Source organism: Pollicipes pollicipes, unplaced genomic scaffold, assembly GCF_011947565.3.
Source record: "Pollicipes pollicipes isolate AB1234 unplaced genomic scaffold, Ppol_2.1 Scaffold_7261;HRSCAF=8764_pilon_pilon_pilon, whole genome shotgun sequence".
Classification (NCBI taxonomy): Eukaryota; Metazoa; Arthropoda; class Thecostraca; order Pollicipedomorpha; family Pollicipedidae; genus Pollicipes; species Pollicipes pollicipes.
Genome location: NW_023597054.1, coordinates 25243101 through 25265288, shown reverse-complemented (window position 1 = coordinate 25265288; position 22188 = coordinate 25243101). Strand labels below are relative to the sequence as shown.

At 49.7% G+C, this 22188-nt stretch overlaps 1 protein-coding gene across 1 annotated transcript in view; it reads right to left on the bottom strand.

Moving 5' to 3' along the window:
• LOC119111227 (uncharacterized) overlaps positions 1-17909 on the bottom strand; it is a 58546-nt gene extending 40637 nt beyond the window's left edge. Inside the window, exon 1 of the mRNA XM_037235045.1 lies at positions 17744-17909. Coding sequence (XP_037090940.1) covers positions 17744-17909 — 166 coding nt within the window. The remainder of the gene's footprint in view (positions 1-17743) is intronic.
• Between the last annotated feature and the right edge of the window lie 4279 nt (positions 17910-22188).

The window sequence follows — 22188 nt, the reverse complement described above, 5'->3', positions numbered from 1 at the left end:
TCGGGGCGCGTAAATTTACCATTTCCATGCTGCGGTTACGGAGGTCACCAATTACATTTTATATTTGACGATCTTTCACGAACAAACTGTTAGACCTGGCCAGGGGACTATAGTCCAAGTAAGAGTACATCGTTTGCCAGGAGGTCGTTGACCACAACGTGACACTGCAGCCAGACACCATCGTTGAGATGTGGAAAGCGACATAGCACATTTAGACGCAAACACACTTTCCAGCCTCAGAGCCCTCTTCTTCGGCCGTTTACTTCCCGGCCAGAAACGCAGTGTGCTAACTCAGGATGTCTCAACCGTCTCAGCTACGGCAGCAGCCTGCGCGTGCATGTTAGCTATGAGCCCAGGCAAGGAAAAATCTGAAAGGCTACAAGACCTTCATCAAGTCGGGACAATCAGAACACCATCAGAAATATGAGGTCATTAACGCTCTCCGATTCCAACACCGCAATTTCACAGAGACCTCGTGTTGACCACTGACAGAAACGCGACCGTTTGTCATTCAAACCTTATATTCGATGACCATCCGCAAAGTTTTGTCGCTTCGCGTGTGTTTGTCGTTTCGTGTGCAGAGGCATTGGAGCTTACATTTATTACGGCTTAGCGTTATGCTAGCCTATTACGACAGTTCATCAAAAGGGTTCCCACCAATTCTAACATGTGTTCGTTTAAGATTGTTGGCTGCTAACCGAAAGATGCTCTCGTAGATGTAGAAATTGTGTTCGATCACGTATCGGGATATCGAGGCCAGGTACACATGAAGACGATATATCCTGGCCGAAGGACCGAAGGCCGAAGGACGAGGGACTTCCATCCAAGCCAGAGTACATCGTGTGCTAGGAAGTCGTTGACCACAACTTGACCGCGCAGCCAGACATCATCGCCTGAGAGTGCAAAGCGACATGGGACATTTAAACGCAGTTTTACTTCCCGGCCAGAAACGCAGTGTGCTAACTCAGGATGTCTCAACCGTCTCAGCTACGGCAGCAGCCTGCGCGTGCATGTTAGCTATGAGCCCAGACAAGGAAAAATGTGAAAGGCTACAAAACCTTCATCAAGTCGTGGTGGACAATTAGAACACCATCAAAGACATGACGTCATTAATGCTCTCCGATTCCAACACCACATTTTTGCAGAGACGTCGTGTTGACCACCGACAGAAACGCGACCGTTTATCCTCATTCAAACTTTATATTCGATAACGTTCCGCAAAGTTTTGTCGCTTCGCGTGTATTTGCCGTTTCGCGTGCAGAGGCATTGGACTTTATATTTCTTACGGCTTAGCGTTATGCTAGCCTGTTACGACAGCTTATCAAAGGGTTGGCATTACCAACCATGTTACGCTTCCATTTACGAAGATGTGTTCGTTTAAGATTGTTCAATCCTAACCGAAAGATGCTCCAGTGGATGTAGAAATTGTGTTCGATCACGTATCGGGATATCGAGGCCAGGTACACGTGCAGACAATAAGACCTGGCCGAAGGACTTTTGTCCAAGCCGGAGTACATACTGTGCCAGAATGTCGTTGACCACAACATGACACTGCAGCCAGACACCATCATTTGACCGGTAAGACCTGGCCGAAGGACTTCTGTCCAAGCCGGAGTGCATAGTGTGCAAGGAGGTCGTTGACTACAACGTGACGCTGCAGTCAGACACCATAGTCAAGGTGTGGAAATGACACGAGGTATTTAGACGCAAACACACTTTCCGACCTCAGAGCCCTCCTCTTCAGCCGTTTCTGAACCGCATCATGTACGATTGACGCAAGCACTAACTTTGAACCTGAGAGCTTGAACATGCAAATCACAGACCCAGGTGGTGAGCGGCGATAAGGCTTGCATGTGGGTAGAATACGTCGACAGCTAGAACGTCATCCAGGGCGCGGTAATTTTGGATCAGTTGCCATTTTTATGGTTCATGGTACCATGTACACGGTGACTGGATGCCGGCAAAATATTCGCAATCACAGCGAGAAAGCAGGCAAACGTTTGAAAGACGTATATCAAAGACGCATGATGCTGGCGTGCGGTCAGGCACGTCAGGCACGAGTACATAGTGTGCCAGGAAGTCGTTGATCACAACGTGACACTACAGCCAGACACCATCATTAGGCAGGTAAGACCTGGCAGAAGGATTTCTGTCCAAGCCAGAGTGCATAGTGTGCCAGGAGGTGGTTGACTACAACGTGACCCTACAGGCAGACAACATCATTGGGCCGGTAAGACCTGGCCGAACGACTTCTGTCCCGGCCGGGGTAAACTGTGTGCCAGGAGGTCGTTGACCACAACTTAACACTACAGCCAGACACCATCATTGGGCTGGTAAGACTTGGCAGAACGACTTCTGTCCAGGCCGGGGTAAATAGTGTGCCAGGAGGTCGTTGATCACAACGTGACACTGTAGCCAGACACCATCATTGGGCCGGTAAGACCTGGCCGAAGGATTTCTGTCCAAGCCAGAATACATAGCGTGCCAGGAGGTAATGATACAACGTGGCCCTACAGCCAGACACCACCATTGGGCCGGTAAGACCTGGCCGAAGGATTTCTGTTAAAGCCGGAGTACGTAGCGTTCCAGGTCATTGACCACAACGTGACCCTACAGCCAGACACAATCATTGGGCCGGTTAGGCCTGGCCGAAGGACTTCTGTTAAAGCCGGAGTACATAGTGTTCCAGGAGGTCGTTGACCACAACGTGGGAAGTCAGCGTGGTTTGTTCGCGGCAGTTGCAATGATTTCAATCGTTGTGATGTCTTTCCTCGTCGGGAACAGCCAAATATGTTCAGAACAAGTTCCTTTTGCCTCAGATGCATGAAATTCCTACATCAGGTGCCGTCTCTCGTGGAGACGTCTGAGTTGAGATCTCTTATGCCCCAATCTTAATGCCCTAGTCTTATGTTGGCCTATTACGGCACCCGGTCAAAAGGGTTGGCATATCCACCCTTCTACGCTACTCTTTACGAAGATGCATTAGGCTGCGACGGTTCATTCCCAACTAAAAGATGCCCCAGTGCATGTAGAAGCTGAGCTTAATCACGTCTCAAGCGATCGAGGATTTGTAGGTGCGCAGGCTGTAAGACCGGGCCGAGGGACTTCCATCCAAGCCAGAGTACATCGTGTGCTAGCAGGTCGTTGACCACAACTTGACTTCGCAGGCAGACATCATCGCGTGAGAGTGCAAAGCGACATGGGACATTTATACGCAGTTTTACTTCCCGGCCAGAAGCGCAATGTGCTACCTCAGAGGATATATCAACTGTCTCAGCTACGGCAGCGACCTACGCGTGCATTTCAGCTATGAGCCCAGGTAAGGAACAATGTGGGAGGCTACAACACCTTCACAGATTCGTGGATAATTAGAACACCATCAGAGACATGGCGTTATCAACGCTCTGCGACTCCAACACCACGAATTTACAGAGACCTCGTGTCGAGCACCGACAGAAACGCCACAGTTTGTCGTCATCCAAGCTTTATATCCGATGACCTTCCACGTTTGTCCCTTCGCGTGCGTTTGTCGTTAAGATTGTTGGATCCTAATCAAAAAATGCTCCAGTGGATGTAGAAATTGTGTTCGAGCACGTGTCGGGAGATCGAGGCCAGGTACACATGCGGACGATAAGACCTGGCCGAAAGACTTTCGTCCAAGCCGGAGTACATAGTGTGCCAGAAGGTCGCTGATCACAACGTGACACTGTCGCCAGACACCATCATTGGGCCGGTAAGACCTGGCCAAAGGATTTCTGTCCAGGCCGGGTAAATAGTGTGCCAGGAGGTCGTTGACCACAACGTGACACTACAGCCAGACACCATCATTGGGACGGTAAAACCTGGCCGAAAGATGCTTGTCCAAGCCGGAGTACATACTGTGTCAGTACGTCGTTGATCAAAACGTGGCTCTACAGCCAGACACCATCAATGGGCCGGTAAGACCAGGCCGAACGACTTCTGTCCAGGCCTGGGCAAACAGTGTGCCAGGAGGTCGTTGAGCACAACGTGACACGACAGCCAGACACCATCACTGGGGCCGTAAAACCTGGCCGAAGGATTTCTGTCCAAGCCAGAGTGCATAGTGTGCCAGGAGGTCGTTGGCCGCAACGTGGCACTGTAGTCAAGACACCATCATTGGGCCGGTAAGACCTGGCCGAAGGACTTCTGTCCAAGCCGGAGTGCATAGTGTGCAAGGAGGTCGTTGACCACAGCGGACACTGCAGTCAGACACCATCGTTGAGGTGTGGAAATGACATAAGGTATTTAGACGCAGACACACTTTCCGACCTCAGAGCCCTCTTCTTCAGCCGTTTCTGAACCGCATCATGTACGATTGACGCAAGCACTAACTTTGAGCCTGAGAGCTTGAACATACGAATCACAGACCCAGGTGGTGAGCGGCGATATGGTTTGCTTGTGGGTAGAATACGTCGACAGCTAGAACGTCATCCAGGGCGCGGTAATTTTGGATCAGTTGTCATTTGTATGGTTCATGATACCATGTACACGGCGACTGGATGCCGGCAAAACATTCGCAATCACAGCGAGAAAGCAGGCAAACGTTTGAAAGACTTATATCAAAGACGCATGATGCTGGCGTGCGGTTTCGTGCTGAGCTTGGTTTGGACTGCAAATCTTTTGTAGTCAGTGTTACACCAACGGCATGAGGCAGTCCACGTAAGGTTAGAATGGACTGAACCGATGGCGTGGTCTTGGTCGTCTACGCTGTGATGGTGGAGCTCTTGCACGATATCTCAGAGCCGTTCCCCAAAAGATAAATGTCTGCGATGACGAGACGACCTTGGCTACGAATTAGCTTCTCAACGTAAAGATAGTTCAGCGGACGCGGCAGATGTGTCTGAACACGCATCGAGAGATCGAGGACGTGCACATATACAGGCTGTAAGACGCAACCAAGAGACCACTGTCCAAGCCAGAGTACATGGTGTGCCAGGGGTTCGTTGGCCGCAACGTGACCCCGCAGCATGACACCATCGTTGGGGTGTGGAAAGCGACATAGGACATTTCGACGCAGACACACCTCACGGCCTAGCACCGTCTTCCCCTCCAGCTGTTATCTAAACCTCATCATATACGGCGTCGCCTGACGCAAGTGCTTCAGCTGTGAGTCAGAGCTTCAGCGGCACGGACGTATAAATCTAGGTGGTGATCATTTGGTGAGGCGTGCATGTGGAAAGAGTACGTCGACAGCTAGTCTTTAGAAAGATCGTCAGAACGTGGCCATGCGCCTCCACCACAGATCGCACGCCAACGAATCACGCGCCCATTGTTGAGCGCGAGGTCACAGCGGACCTGTGCCAGGAGGTCGTTGACCACAACGTGACCCTACAGCCAGACACCATCATTGGGCCGGTAAGACCTGGCCGAAGATTTCTGTTAAGGCTGAGTACATAGTGCTCCAGGAGGTCGTTAACCACAACGTGACCTTACAGCCAGACACCATCAGTGGGCCGGTAAGACCTGGCCGAATGACCCCTATCCAAACCAGAGTACATAGTGTGCCAGGTCATTGACCACAACGTGACACTACAGCCAGACACCACCATTGGGGCAGTAAAACCGGGCCGAAGGACGTCTGTCCAAGCCGGGGTAAACAGTGTGCCAGGAGGTCGTTGACCACAACGTGACACTACAGCCAGACACCATCATTGGGGCGATAAAACCTGGCCGAGGTCGAGAGGTCGTTGATAACAACGTGACACTTTAGCCAGACAGGATCATTAGGCCGGAAAGATCTGGCCGAAGGACTTCTGTTAAAGCCGGAGTACATAGTGTTCCAGGAGGTCGTTGACCATCACTGGGCCGGTTAGACCCGGCCGAAGGATTTCTGTCCAAGCCAGAGTATACGGTGTGCCAGGAGGTCGTTGATCAAAACGTGGCTTTACACCAAGACACCATCATTGGGCCGTGGAAGGCGACATTGGACATTTTGACGCAGATTCCCCTCTCATCCACGGCCCACCTCACCCTTCAGCTGCTACCTAAATCGCATCATGTACGGCATCGCCTGACGCGAGTACTTCAGCTGTGAGTCAAAGAGCTTTACCGGCGCGGACATACGAACTCAGGTGGTATCGGTGGTAGGACAGGAATGGGGGACGAGCTCGTCGATGACCCGTGGGCGAAGTTGCACTAACCCTTCACAGCTTAGGTTGGCCACATGCGCTTTATCACGTAGAACTCGGACCAGGAGGAGGCAAATGCGGACACACTTGTGGCGTGAGAATAGCTCGGACGCGTTTATCACCTGGAGGGTCGTGCCGAAATCGCACCAAGCAGTGAGCGCAGGACCGTCCTGCGTTAGTGGCTGCCGAGGTGTGTCATCGCATGTCAGAAGTCGGGCACGGACGGTTCACGCGCACGGTTCATGTGGACGATTCACTCCAATGCCCAGGCAAGGAAGAAGGTGGGAGCCGAGGACAACATCTTCATTAAGTCGTGGACAACTAGAACGCCATCAAGGACATGACGTCATTAAGGATTCGGACACTGCATTTGTGATAGTTACTGCATTCCAGCGTCATTTCAACACTGCATCTACGTCGTCCACGTTGCAACAATACAGTTTCACAGAGCCCGTGTTAACACCGAGAGGAACCCGGTCCGCCATGAATCAAACTTTGATGACCCTCCACAACTCCTTTTTTCTCAGGTCCATCCTTAGCGATCGGTTTGTTCCATCCTGCCAGAATAAAACTGCACGTCATCCCCCCCTTCCATCCTTTCTTCTTCTTCCTTCTTCGACCTTGTGGTATGGGAGTTCTTGCTTACCCAGTGGTCACCAAATGACGAAGAAGATGCCTTCGGCTACGGCTGTTGGCGTTCAAACCTAAAGATATTGTAGTGGGTGCAGGGGTGTTACCCCACCACGCATCGAGATTGGAGACATGGCATGGTACATTTAGACGTGGACACACTTCCGGGCCTCTGCGCCATCTTCTCCCCCAGCTGTTATCTAAACCGCATCATTTACGGCATCGCCTGACGTCTGCATGAGTTATCTCCAACTGCGAGCCAGAGAGCTTCAACGGCACGGATGCGCAGGCCAAGGTGGTGATTGGCGATGACGCGTGCGTGTGGGTAGAATGTCGACAGCTAGAACGTCATCAGGACGTTCGGAAGCCATCCCGTTCTTCGGCCACAGGGCAACGGTTTGAGAATCGTGGGAGAGGTCACTCTGTATCCTTAAGGGCAGACGTCAGCCATACGCGCACGACCACCAGCTGGTACTACCCTGACCTAGAGGAGACGGCTGCACGCCAAGAGAATATCGTTGATGCTCCTTGAGTAGGCCGTCGCTCGCTTGCTTTGATAGAAGAGTTTATCATCGTATGGAGAACCGCCCCGAAATCGCACAAGCAAGGGGTACCAAACGGTCCTGTGTTGCTGGACACGATCGAGGTGGAGCTCCTGCCGAGTGGCGTCATCGCGTATGCCGAAATCTGCATGGACGATTCTCATCAGCTGAAGGTCAACACCCTGGACGTGTCTAAACTGACTGCTGTCATCGCTCACATCCAGGGCTCGTCTTGCCGGCTTGAAGACAATCTCGCCGTTCTGGTCAACACACTGGACGTGTGTAAGCGGGCTGTTGTCATCGGTGACATCCGGGGCTCGTTTTGTGGGCTTGAGATAATTTCCTAGCCGTTCTATGCAGATGAAGAAGTTTTTAGTCTATACGGAACGCATGCACCCATACCCACCCACACTAGTCAAAACGAGTCAAAACACACCATTAACGGTCTTCCACAAATAGCACGCATTTCACTGACACCTCGCCGATGACCAGTCGTTTTCCATACCACATTGCCAAGCCTTTCCCCCTGCGACTGTTTGGTGCCATTTCTGGCTTTTGCATCCCGGATAGCGTTAGCAATAACATCAAAAGCGTACCTTTAAAAGCAGGACCACTACGGGCACATACACCGACAAAAAATGGCTTGATGGACCCGAGAGACGACTTCGACACTACGACTGATCCCTGGCTTTTACCGCTAGTTCTTCCACGCATAGGTACGTCAGTGGATACAGAAACCAAACTTCGCCTAGGTTCAAGAGGCAGGGAAGGTGCAAATTCTTCTGGCTGTTGGACCTGGTCTAAGTTCGCTATCCGAGCAAAAGCACATCGTATGGCAGGACGTGGCTGACCACGAGATCACGCAGACCCACACCATCGCGGTGGTGTATGGACTTGCGGCCGGAAGAATTGGGCATGTCACTTCAGCGCGCATAGGTTACGGCTACCGAGTGGACGGAGGTCACGCGGCACGGACTGGCAGCACGCGGCCCAGGGCGTATTGGTTGGGAAAGATGTTGACCACTGAGCAGTTTCATGCCAAGCTAAGCGTCAGAGCGAGTAAGCACCACAGAGGCCAAGATCGAGCGGAGGCAACGGCCAGTGACGCTCGAGGGAAACGGGCGATGTGCTGACATCGCGATGAAGTGCGCAAATTGAACAGAAGGACTCTGGGGGACGCAAGGGTTATCACGTTAAGTGCCGTTCCGAACGGGGCAAGCGGTTTGTTGCCAACGTCCGGGCAAACAAGGTGGGAAGCTGAGTTTTGGTATTTGATGGTGCCTTTCTTCTCGTGTATGCCGTACTTTTCCACTGGTGAGTGGGAGGGCGCAACGAACCTCGGTTGAAGGCATTGATCGTTGGACGGCAATCGTGCCCGTACCATTGCCACTTGTTTTTGCCGCGTGGGGGGGGGGGGGGACTGGCGGTCTTGTTTCGGCGGCTCGGCGGCTGCTCCGGCCGCGAACAGTTCACAGCCCGAAGGTTAGAAGGCTGGTCACGCTGGGCTGCTCAAGTGATGCGCGGCGGGGGTGCAGAGCTTGGGCACGTATAATTTGCGCGAGGCGGAAGGTGCCGTTGCTTGGGGGCTACAATCGTTGGTACTTTTCGCTTGTCTCGTCGTTCGCCGCGGCTTTCATCTTCTTCCCCATGTTTTATTTTAGTGCTCATTACTTCGGCGGCCAGCAGGCACGTGCCAGGAGACTTGTAAGCTTCGTGCACTGCGCGGAGCTTGCAGATTAACCCGGGGTTTAAACGGGTGGCATATGGGCCGCGTCCGTCTCATAGCCCCTCTCACTGCTGGACGGCACAAGACCGGGAATACCGTTTGTTGGGCCGCCGCCATGTCGGTTGCTTGGCACCCGACCACTTTGATCCGGGCTTGGACGGCCCACCACCTGAGGGCCCTGACGCTGGCCGCGCGCCAGCCAGGCAGGCACCGGTGAGCGGCTGTTGGCGCGAGGGCCAGGTACGATTCCGGGGAGCAAGCAACTGAGGCAAATGTCTGAGTCGCCTACAAAATAGGGCTGTTCGGAGTGGAGCAGTTCAGAGATGGCAGTACTGAGAGAGGTTACATTTGAACGACACAGCTGGTCTTCTGGCTTCTTGAGCATACGCTTTGGGGAAGTGCAGGTGGTTACGGAACTAGCAATTGCTTAGTTGCATCCGTCTTGACCTTCACAGACCGCTCCCGATGTTTTTTCTTCCACACGGGACATTGAGTTCACAGTCCCTGCTCACAGCTGCCACAGCTCAAACACCTGGTCCGTGATGTGCATGCAGACTGCTCATGTGAGCATCACCGGACCACATAACAGGCGAAGTTCCGCCTGCAGATCTTGTCGTGCGCTAAGCGTTGGCAGTAAAAACACACGAGTGGATCGGGAGCAATTATTTGACTTCACAGCGAGAATTTCCGATTGAGTGTTTGTCGTCGGGTGCTGGAGTCGGTTTTTTCAGAAAACAAAACGAGCAGGCTGGTGTCTCGACGCGGACCATCCCATAATAAGGCCAGTCATCGGACGCGGAGCACATTTACGGCATTGCTTAGCATTGCCTGCTAAGTCGTGGAGCAAAGGTTATGAACTTGATGTAATGCGCGTCTGTTGTTGGATTTATTGAATTGAAACATAATGAGAAAATCGTTCCGCCTTATATAGAGGCGTCACCGGGTTACGACAATTGTTGGGATAGTGTGTGCTATATCAAAGTGCTGCATGCACCGGAGGACTGCGAGCGCAACGAGCGCCTTCACTCTTTAGTGCCGAAATTGGAGAAAGTGTACTCTGTCGGCATGCACATCACGTGTCAGGTATCTGAGCTGTGGCAGTACTCCCCGAGCAAACTTAACCACAAGGACATGTTTCGAACAGCGGATGATGTTGAGGAGCGTGCTCGCTCCCTCCCACATAAGCCACGCAGCAGAGTTATATGACGAACAAACAACGCTTCATGCATAAGTTATGATGTACGGCGGCCCGTAGCGCGCCGTGGCCTAGTGGTGAACTTGAAGAACTTCAACGTCGCTTCAGACACTTAGAGCAAATACGACCCAGGTGTTTCCGCGTGGACTGGCGCGGTTAAAGAATGATGCCGAGAGACTTAGACCACGAAATAAGGACATTGTCTAGTTAAAACGGACAACAGCAATCAATGTCCTTCCATTATCATCCATAGCGGCCGAAAACTGCATGAACCATTCTTCGTTTGCTGAAAAGCATGAGGGCAGATGCTGAAGCGAAGAATCTGATCGCACAACACCTTGACCACTGATGCGCCTTATTCAGGGCGGCTGGGAAACGAAGTTCAGGCAGACCATATTCGACGTCCGAGCATCAGATAGTGTTAGCGTCAGTGAAAGGCCAGCAGAAAATACCCGGTGTTAATGCGTCAAACAAATTATACACCATGAAACTAGAGGGACTTGGTGAGATGCTGCTCTCCTCTGGGAGTCTGCTCACTGGGTGGTGATTCCGGAGTGGCAGATCTGCATCCTACACGAGGTGTTGTCGCAGAATTAAGGGCGGCGAGATAGTATGCAAGACAGATTTTAAAGACCAGCTGACGAGGCTTCGAAATCAGGTTTAGAGACCGTGTTTTAGCCACGGCTCATGACGAGGAACACATCGGTGGTATGATCCTCATGTTTAAAAGAGATTCATTTTTATATTATGCGCTGCGAATGTTTGAATACCCGCATCGATTTTCTAGCATACCGTCCCGTGCGACCAGTGCGATGGGAACCCATCCGTTTAAAACGCTTCCCCACACAGGTTTTCAATGTAGTGCGGGGATAATCGGAGTTCCTTGCTTCTTTCCTGGGTGTAAGAATTATTGATCATGTCCTTGCATGACTAGTGATAATATGACGTCAAAATAGCAACATTCCATCGAAAACTCCACTGGACAATGTGAAACACGGATGACGGCAAAATCACCCGTTTCAACCAGTTGGCGGACATTAGCGGGACGAGACGGCTTGTCGCGGCCCATTGCCACCCTCACCGGGGACCGACAATCTTCGCTTCGGTGCGCTGCTGCAGGCTTTGCGCGGTGCAGAGGCGATGGGTCCTTTGTGGTCCGTTCGGAGTTTTTTTTTTGTCGCATGTTTCTGGCAGTGTCCTAGAATTGCTGACTTTGGGTGTAAAGCAATACCCCATGAGGAGCAATGTTTCACTCCTTTTCCCCATATTTTATGTCAACTTTTCACTTCTGCCTGACGTTGTCTAATCCGACATGCCAAACCCACGTTCCCTTTCTGAGGTTTTCAGATGTGATACAAAACCGAGCTCACTTGAAACCACCAAGCATAAACAAGGCTCCACAGAGCCTGGACACCTTTGGCTATGTCCTGCCTCACCTAAATCTGAATCATGTCTATGTATGCACAGGGCAAGGGCGCCAGATACCCTCAAGCCCAAGACCCCCCCCCCCCCCACCCCAGCGACTCCAGCCGCTTGTGCGCATCAAGTTTGGTTTTGTTTACAAAATGCATCGCAATCGGCTTCATCGTGCTAAATGCAAGGCTTTCATGCATCACTAATTTTTTGGTCTCACCACCACACCACGAAAGCAGAGCCTGGTGCAAACACCAGCAGGGCCCGGTAGAGAATTTTGCTCCAGGTATTTCTTTTACTCGAAGAAACTTGACGACCAACTTGCATCACTCCCGAAATGCAGGAGTAAAAATTCAAGAAATGTGTTCTTAATAAAATTTTCAAGATGACTGTCACAATTTGAACACTTTTTAATACATTTTAAGTCAAATCAGGCGGTAACAAAACTTTTCCAAAAAAGTATCAGTCTTTATATTTGTCGAACTACTTTTGTCTTTCTTGGTATCATACGAGTGTGGTACCACTTTATTCTTCCTTCCTTTCCCATTGCCTTCAGAGGTACGACCTGTTGCTTAAAATGTTGATCAATTTCTGTACAAGATGCTCCTACTGCTAACTTGCACGTATTTTGTGCATAAATTGGATTAATTCGCCTGCCGCCCAAACATATTTGATATGCATCCAAGTGTGAACAATTCACAGGGATTGAAGGACACAGCTTGAAGAACGAAACTTATTTTTACCGCCATTTTTGCCCTGTTAAACCATTTGTTAGCCATTTTTGGTTCATGGCGGTGCTCGATAATGATAAATCTAAGCATTTCGAGTGTCTAACTCACCAGGCTACCTGACAAGGCTATCCTTATGCTGCCATATGGAGCTTTGGGACAGACCTGACGCAGCTAGTACAGAAGTGTTTGATGGCGAAATTCTGCCCTCCAGAAATGTTTATTATGCACACCTCTTACTTGTTTCGCATTTTAATCTCATAGGTTGGTGGACGTGATCGCTATTTATATTGGGGGGAAGGGGGGGGGGAGTGGGATGGCTCTGTCTGTCAGCAAGCTGTGTAAACTGTGGTACTGACTTTTGGTTTTGGGGTACCAGGAAGATGTGTGCTCTGAAAAAGCCAGTAAGTCTCCTGCGGACCAAGAAATTGCTTACCTCACCTGCTTTCAACACATTATTTGTAAGCATTGTTAGCCATTTGCTGTTCTGATCGATCGAATTTTGTCTGAGAAAAATTATGATGCCACAAGGCAAGTAATGGGCTTATTTTGTTCCATATTCTTGATTGTTTGTCCTAAATTTCTTGAAGTGGTGCCTCATGGTTGCTTTAAGCAGGTGTTTTCCATAGTTGTCATGATTTGCTGACTGACAAGTGACTGTACCGTATATATGCACTATATTTTTAACACTGGAATGCTGTAAGCTGCATAGTAATTATAATGCAAGGTAAATATCAGCATTAAGCAAATGGTCAGACCATTCCATTAAAAATGTGAGGCCAAAATATCAAACTATGCCATTAGATATGAATTAACAAGCCTAAATGGATGCCTTTGCTGCAGCTGAAAAGGCAAGCAGCAAAACTGGCATGGTCATCCAAAAGTTATGTTACTTTTGGAGAAGAGCGGTTGTTTTGTGGAGCATACCCATTATTGCCATTGACAGAGGTTAACCATGACAATCAGAATAAAGTGTTTTCATCTGTGTGTTGTCAACTTTGTCTGATGTCAACAAGCATACACAAATAAATTGAACACAAGCGCAAGTTGAAACCAGCCAAAAAATGAGCTTTATCATGCTTTTATCATGTTTAAGTGCTGCTATCACCAGAAAGGTGAGTTGAGATCACGTTCAACATATGGGCCACTCTAAGTTGGGTTAAGTTGGTTTAGTGCATGGCAAGTGACAATGGGAATTGTGCAGGAATCGGTAAGTCACAACTGCTGCTGTGACACCGACAAGTTAGACGGATGATATGAAGTGGGGCCTGTTTGGGTTAGGCATAGCTAGGCTACTTTCATAGAAAAAGGCATTGGTATTTTGTAGGGAACAGTGACAAAATGTTTGTTTTTCCTGACCCCATCTTAATAGAAGCCAGAGATATGTGCATTGTGCTTGACTTGGTGATGACCTGACGTGTAGGAGTCCTAGGTTTTTTTGTTGTCTGAGCGCTTTATCCTTGTTGAATCTTTTGTTGTTATTTTGTCGTTGAATTCCTTTCCTTTGTTTTGTGTTAAAAATGCTGTAGAAGGTAAGTGCAAAGTGCAGCATTAAATTATTGGTGTTACTGAATTTTGTATGCTTATTAAACTGTCATGAAGTTGTTATGCTTTAATGTATTCTGTTCTACTTTAACGGCCTAAGATGTTAAGAAACAAAACAGTTTTGTCAGGTTTATGATATTACGTTCATGCCTACTGGAACTAGATGTCTGTTTGCTGAAGCATCAGTCACTAGGTCACAAGTTTCATCTTTCGTCAATTGAATTTTTCCCTCCCGGACGGTCTTTTTGCGATGGAATTTTTCCCTCCCACCCTAGTTCAAAAGCAATTCTAGCTCACTGGTTTCTGGACTGCTAGGACGGGGATCGCCTGGCCCGACTGCAAACCGTTCGTAGCCGGAGGGCTGGGACGCCGGTCAGCCTGGAGAAGGGAGGGCAAGGATGGCTGTGCGTCCGAACACCCGGTCAAGGGGTGGCTCGTCGGCACGAGTCTCTTTAGCCTGTGTGCTCGACGCAGTGGAGACGGATATGAATTGAGAATGTTCGGGGTAGTCAGCTGCGGAATAGAACCAGTCCGAGCACCAAGCGTCGCTACTGTGGCTATCGCCGCTCGTGCGCATTCTTTCGTAGCACAGTAGGGACAACTTTGTCTTGATACCGCACCGTGCCTGCTGGTACGACGCGCCAGCCTCGACTTTCTTGGAACGAATCCTTCCTTGTTGACATCCTGGTTACTGCCCCGCCCCTGCCCTGTGGTCATTCCACACAGATGATTCGGTTTGGCACACACTTGTGGGGCAATATGCAGACAGCCCCTGGTTTGGGATCTTGGCGCACTTGAGGCCTCTGAGATCCTGCTGGGAGTGCCTACTGCCGTGACCAAACGTTCCATAATTCACAAAGTACGTGGCGGATTGAGTAAGAATACCTTGACGCTTCACGGCGGAGGCAACCGGCTGTTGGTTCTGTGGTAATCTCAGTATGGCAAAGATCAATGCGTAGCATGGGCACCATATTGGAGTCCGGGCCTTCATGTCGGTGCAAAAGCTGGTAGAGGCTCCCACGGGTATTTTTTTTAAACGCAACTTTGACAGTGCGTCGGCCCTGTTGGCATCCATTCCTAATGCGCTAGCTGTGCCTCTCCGTTGTTCACCGGTCTGTACTTTTCCAGGACTTTAGTTCAAGTTATTGAAGAGTTTCAAAACATCTTACGCAGAAACTTGATTTGCGTTGTAATTGCAAGAATAGTGTGAATGATTGAACGAATGCATGAGCGCGATTATCACTGAAAGACCGCAAGCAAACCCACTGCGCAAGTTTTCTTCAAGTATATATCGGAGATTTCTCAAACTTTTTATAAACACCATTGCCCATATTCGTTGGTAACTCCAGATGGGTATCTACGGGTATACCGACGCAATGGAGTCGTCTATAGGCTGGTGTCTCGAAGCTGATTATCTCTGAATGACTCAGTCGTCAGAAATGTCCATAAAAACTCCGTACACTTGTGGAACACTCCCTTTGATGATGGGCTTGTTATGGGCTTTCTACCGATTTTATGGGGCTTTCTATCGACATACATTTTAAGATCGTTCAATGCAACTGACAGTCATGCCATATTAAGACGTACAACCGGTTTGTTTCTGTTCTAGAAGCACGTGGACTTGTGTAAATTATTTCGCGCAGCCTATGTGAGGGTCACCCGGATATGGATGGCGTCATATACACGTCACGCGAACACCGCCACCTTACTGGCCATACAGTGCACGGGGTCAATCAAGATATGATCATCGAATTTAGTGCCTGGTGTACATTAGCACGGTTTATGGTATCAACGGACGGCAGTTGGCCTACAACCAGTTTAATGCGTCGAGGGCAAGTTTCGAGTACGAATCACATTTTGTGAGACATGACACAGGAATTTAGGCAATGACATTAGATATAATGGACCTGGGACTGGGAATCGAATAATTTTATAATAGCACCATGACGAAGATGTGAATGCACTTAGAAATATAACATACCCGGTAAATATACAGCAGAACCACGAGAACGGGCGAGCACACACGCCCATGACGGTATTCGGGTTCACTAAACACGCGCCAGTTAACAAGCCACTTCTACGAAAGTGAAAGCACTACCAATGAATCTGCCCGTCCGCTAGAATGGCGATTCTGGCGCGGCCAGTCTGATGATGATGTTTGGGGTTTACAGGCACACCGGCTGCCTAGGCCATTTCGCGCTAGATTACACCACTTGCCCGGCGTTATCCTGTTAATGCGGCGAATAAATGACGTCCGGATCGGAAGTGCCTGAAGTTTCAGTACCTGATGAGGTTCCACTTCAGGATGCTTTAAGATTAATGACTTCAGTGACCTGGAGCCTCCGGAGTCCTGCCTTTCAGCAGATAGCTGCCGGAAGTCAACAAAAAAAACATATGACTGACCGTCAACCCTTCGCAACATCTGGTACATGAAGTAACTCTAAAGTAGTGTTTTGCTTTTAAAACATACGAAAAGCTACAAGTGAATTTATTTCATCATATCTGATGCTTGCCTCAGTATAATCAAACGTGGATCATTCTTGTTCATGAATTCACCTCATACGCCTTAATTCTGCGAAAAGAGAATATGGACTGGTAACACCGGCAAGCACCTGTTGTCCATTTGGTATGCTAACATTTAGGCGCTGTCAGCATGGTCCACGACCAAAATGTAATTCAAAATAAGTCTTGGATAAGACAGATTTTAGTAACAGCCTTATTCCTCGGATAAAACCCAGAGGGGTTTTGATATTTCGATGATGATGCGTTGATATTTCGGCAACATTTATCCATAGCGGAACGAATATCAGAAGCCTAGTCGTCGTAACGTCTTCTGCTATTTGTTTCGTTAAAGGCATGGTGCCAAAATATCAACGCATCTATATCTCCATTCTGCTGGGTTTTTTATCCAGGGGATGGAAGCTATAAGTACTGTCTTATCTGTGTGAATAGTATTCCTCGCGAATGCACATAACGACTTACAAAGTAAATCTTACCAAACTACTCAAATGTATATAACAAATATTTAATGCAAGGTCATTTTATTATTAATCTATTAATTTATTAATTTATCATTGATTAATTAACATTTTATATTAAATCATTACTTAACATGCCTTGCATTGCACAAGCAATAAGCAATGTTAAAAGTTGTGGAACGTAATTAGAATACCCAAAGCGGCAATTTTGTTTCCAAATTAGACCCACCAGCACTCAACTTTCACGCCACTCAAACACAATTGCAGTATGCGTGATGCGCTACCCGGCGACTGCGTGAGCCTGCTGTGTGCGTGGCATTCCTGTTGTAATTTCTTTAGGTCCAGGAGGGCAAACGCAGTCGTTCCTGGCGGTTTGGTCTATCCGATAGAAGCACGTGCGTTTATGGTTTACAGGAACGCCGTGCTGTGGTGGTGTGTTTGATTACTGAAATGCCATGGGCACCTCGAGAGATCAAAACATTAGAATAGGCGGAATAGTTCGGAAAATTAACTAAGCTTTCAACACTTAAAAAAGCATTGGCAGCACTAAAGGGGCGCGTGGCCGAGCCGTCTTCTACTGTCCTTATATGAGCTTCCGTCCACCCTATTAGGCATGCAAGTGAACAGCTGTCAATATATATACAACAGCTGTCAGTGCCTCCAAGAAGGCTTGATGCGATGAACTAATGGGCTCTCCATGTTCATCGCAGCTTATGTGACATCCACTTGTTACGAGTGCTTCTTCCAGTCACGCATCTTCTCTTTGCGGATGAAGCCATCTTTGCATGCATCTTTGATGAAGATGAAGGCTGGTGCACATGAGGCCAATCTTCTTGCCTTGATCATGGTTGACGTACGGGCTCGTCTTGAAGTTGTCGAAGAGCAAGTGCGCGAACAGCTGATCTACCTGCTCGTCTGAGTACGCCTGGCCGAAAAACTTGACCAGCTTGCGGATCTGGGGCGGCAGGTCGCGCTTTATATCCTCGTGGAAGAGGAAGCACATATTGGGTTGGTGGTTTAGCTGACCGAACTGTAGCATGCACTCGCAGAGCGGGGTCCTGGTAAGCCTAGTCATTGGAACGGGCGAGCGTAGCGCTGGTAATGCTACGACTGTCTCATCTTATCAGGTGCGTTAGCGTTCATGTTCTCTCAGAATCTAACCATTGCTCTCACCGAACCCTTAAATGCGTGTAGATTCTTATTCTGGGCACATTTTTTTAAGCCACCCAAAACGTCTCAAAAAGCAAATAAATGCTGAAGTCGCTAGCGGTAGCTACAGGTGATCTGGAGATAGCGTGGATCTTCTGACATCTATGTAAAGTGAGATCAAAGTGAGATCAGGCCCACCGCGGACTACGCTTGCGTCCGATCGCTGTGTGTGCTTACCTCACCTGAGCATCTCCAGTGCTTCACTTGCAGAACCGCGCAAAATCCACAGAGGCATTAGGCACTTTCTTGGTAGAAATGAGGCATAATGCACAAAAACCGTTAGCACCAAACATAAAACAAAGAAGGAAAAAAATTGCCAGCTATTTCAGCATTGGGTGTGGATGTTATTTTGTGATTGTGATGCGATATTTTGATTAAACCAGCCACGGCAAATTGAGCGGTACCTTGAACATCTTGGTAAACGTCTTACACTATTGTCAATTTCCACAATTGTGGCTCAAACGCACTGATTATCATCCAGCCCAGTTTTAGTGCCAGCCGTACAATGTACTTTGATTGTACAGGGCAGGGAAAATGGACAAAATGGAAAGAGGAGAAAATTTACTAAATCCAGCAAACCATTTTTAGCTGTGTGATGGCGATAAGAGCACGGGAGGGCTGTTTTTGAAACGTGACAGTCATATTGCAGAACGCTGGATCTACGTACTTATTTCAGCTGAGCCTCTCTAATTTTTCAAATGCAAAGTTCAATAAAAACACAGTGTAGAATAATGGCTGGATGATGCGCTGACTCTAATGACACATGGGGCATACAACACAAAACACTGCGTACCTTTACTGCTTAAAGGTCATTAATGGCTAAGGTTGATTTGAAGGGCAGCCTGCGACTGCTGTCTGACCGGCTTTTGCAATGCGGGTTGCTAATGTTGGCGTGTAATTTTCCCGTAACGTTTTGGAAATGCAAGCCACCGCACGTTGAGCAGGGCTATTTTAACGTCTTGAAAGCCTTTGTGCGCAATTTACGTACGTTGTGTAAAATCTGACAATCATCTAGAAGAACCGTAAACTTCGCAATGATGAACACCGTCTTGCGTGCGCTAGAATCTCCAAGCCTTTAAAAATACGCATGCACGGCATGACGTATGGAAATTCCAGAAGAAGAAAGAAATCCAGTGTTGATCTGGAAGGTGAACCATGCATCTTGGACTCCTAAACAACTAAAATTGATTTCGCATCATATTCTGGTAGTGATAAATTTCCATTCTTCTAGTGCTATTTATCTAAATGGCAGGTCCTGATAGTCCACCAGATCAGGTTTTTTTCTCATTTGGTCCGTATGTGGGACACTCTTTAACTTGATGATGAAGTTAGCTGATTCCCATTGTAGCATCAGACCATGACCCTGGTTATTCTCCGCAAAAGTATCGCAATGTCCTAAGTTCCATTGCAATAACTACCACGACCGCGGAATTCATTAGCAGTGGCGTAGCCCTCTGCACTCCTCACTAGAAAGGAAATCCGTGCAATCCCTTTGCTAGGTGGATTATGCAGAATATGTGCATCTGAACAACCGAAAAACTTTATGAAGTTTGTCTCCCTCCCCGCACCTGTGTCTCCCTCATGTTCTGTGCTCAATAAATTCGATCGCGCAGGGGAGTCCACAAACACCGAAGAAGCTTTTTGTTCATATCCGTAAGTTCATATGAGACCCTAAAAAACCAAAGCTCGTAAATGTTGGTATTCGAAGAGTGCTATTATTATGCCAGAAGCAGAAGGCCGAGCGCCACACACTCAACTTTGACCGGACAGGGGTCGGACTGCTTGCTCTGTCTTCCGTGCTGCGCCGCTGTTCCACACCGGATGCACTGAGCTTTTATAGCTATTTTGACTCCTGTGAGTGTACCTGCACAATGTACACTTGCCCTAATCATGGGAGCCGCATCTAAACCAGGAAAGGCCCAGCAAAGGGTGTTGATCGCGTCGCTCAGCTGGGTCTCACAGTATTCACAACTTAATTAAGCCCAAGGCCACGAGTCCTCCAGTTCCCCGAAGTCAGTAGGCCTCTCGTCCTCCAAGGTCAGCGGCTCCCCGTCTCCTGAGGCCACCAGTTCCCCGTCGTCTGAGGTCACCGGTTCCCCGTCATCTGAGGTCACCGGTTTCCCGTCATCTGAGGTCACCGGTTCCCCGTCGTCTGAGGTCACCAGTTCCCCGTCATCTGAGGTCACCGGTTCCCCGTCATCTGAGGTCACCGGTTCCCCGTCATCTGAGGTCACCAGTTCCCCGTCGTCTGAGGTCACCGGTTCCCCGTCATCTGAGGTCACCGGTTCCCCGTCGTCTGAGGTCACCGGTTCCCCGTCATCTGAGGTCACCGGTTCCCCGTCGTCTGAGGTCACCGGTTCCCCGTCATCTTAGGTCACCGGTTCCCCGTCGTCTGAGGTCACCGGTTCCCCGTCGTCTGAGGTCACCGGTTCCCCGTCATCCGAGGTCACCGGTTCCCCGTCGTCTGAACTTCCCATCCTGCGGGGCCAGCAGTTTTCCTTCCCACGAGGTTTACAGTTCCTTGCTCTCTAGCATGTGCCGTTCAACGTCTGCCGATGTCAGTAGCCTCACATGACCTAAAGTAGCAACTTTTTTTCTGCGTCGTGAGACGGGCAGCCTCGAGCCCTGATCGTGACGTTTGCCTGACGTGAGTGAGCTTATCTTCTAGACTCAGCATGGACCTACCGCTCCTTTTGACCGCTCCAGCATGGTCAAAGCCCACTCAAGTCCGCAGCTCGTTCTCTGTCTGTTGCAGCAGACCTCTATGCAAAGACAGTGTCGCGGGAGGACGTCATGACCCTCGGCGGTACAGCCTCACCGCTGGCGCGTCACGGGCCCGGCAGTCAACCAGAACGCCCGGCCCCGTCATAAAACCCATGCTCACGCGGCGAAGAAGCGAGCAGCTCGCCCCCATCCGCCTGCCGGCCCGGCTCGCCACCGCCTGGTGAGTTATGGAGCGCGTCCAGTGAGTTCCGGCGAGGGGACGTGTGTCCTGCAGGGTTCGAGGGGAGTCAACAAAGGCATTCCGCCGGGGCAAACCGGCTGCGAAGGGGCAGGCCGTGCACAGCGGAATGTTCTGGGAAGGTTCGCCCGCGTGCCGTGGAGAAGAACAATGCAGATGTTTGCAGCGGCATCATGCAGCTTCACTTCCTCGGAGACCTCCACCCAATCTAATTTGAAAGCTGCAGCCGGGAAAACATCTCAGCTGTGTCCCTTATGCAGGAGTGCATGATGTCTATGTGAAAGGATGGTGGATGCATTGGGGTGAAATGACCAAGACGGCGCGGTCTTTTCCATAGCATCCGTCGAATATCCAGTCTATGTCATAGCTTACGGTCGGCCAGAGCATTCCACCGCTGCAAAACAGAGGGATGCGAAATAGTCGGACCCCACTCCCCACTCCTCCGACCAACATTGTTTTTAGGCTGCGTCAGCAGTCTCGACCAGAGGTAATCGAGTGAGCCTCGGACCGCACAATCCTATACCGTGCGGCACGGCTTAGCAATCCTTCGCGCTGCCCTCCGACGTCCCGATCCTACCATAATCTCGTTGCCATTATGTCCAACTATGGCTCCACCGCTCTTATCCAGCGGCATACAGAAGGTGATGCAGACACTGCCATGTGAGTGGCAATGCCCCGAGCCTGGGCGAGAACAGCGAATGAGGACCAGCCGCCATCGGACCACGTGACTCTCGATACTCGGTCACGTAACGTCGGTCGCAACATTTGCCTGCACACCGGGTCAGTTTATATGCTTCTACCCATGCATGAGGGCGGCCGGTACGTGCTGATGGGGAACGGGGCTTGCGCTGCTGCAACGATTCCTGTCCGACCACGTCATCCATGTGGACATGGACAGCTTGTAACGAGCTTTGGGCTGATGCAATGGCGTAATGCCCAGAGAGCCGCCTGGACAAGTGCCGAGTGAGCCAGGTGTCTGGGCTAGTTTTCGAGGTCAGGCACCATGCTGCGTGGGCGGTGGCCAGATCTTTTGATTGCCACGCTGAGCGTGAGCGCCCACGGTATATCGACGTTCGTTTCCATCCGATAAGCCACGAGCTGCTAGAAACCT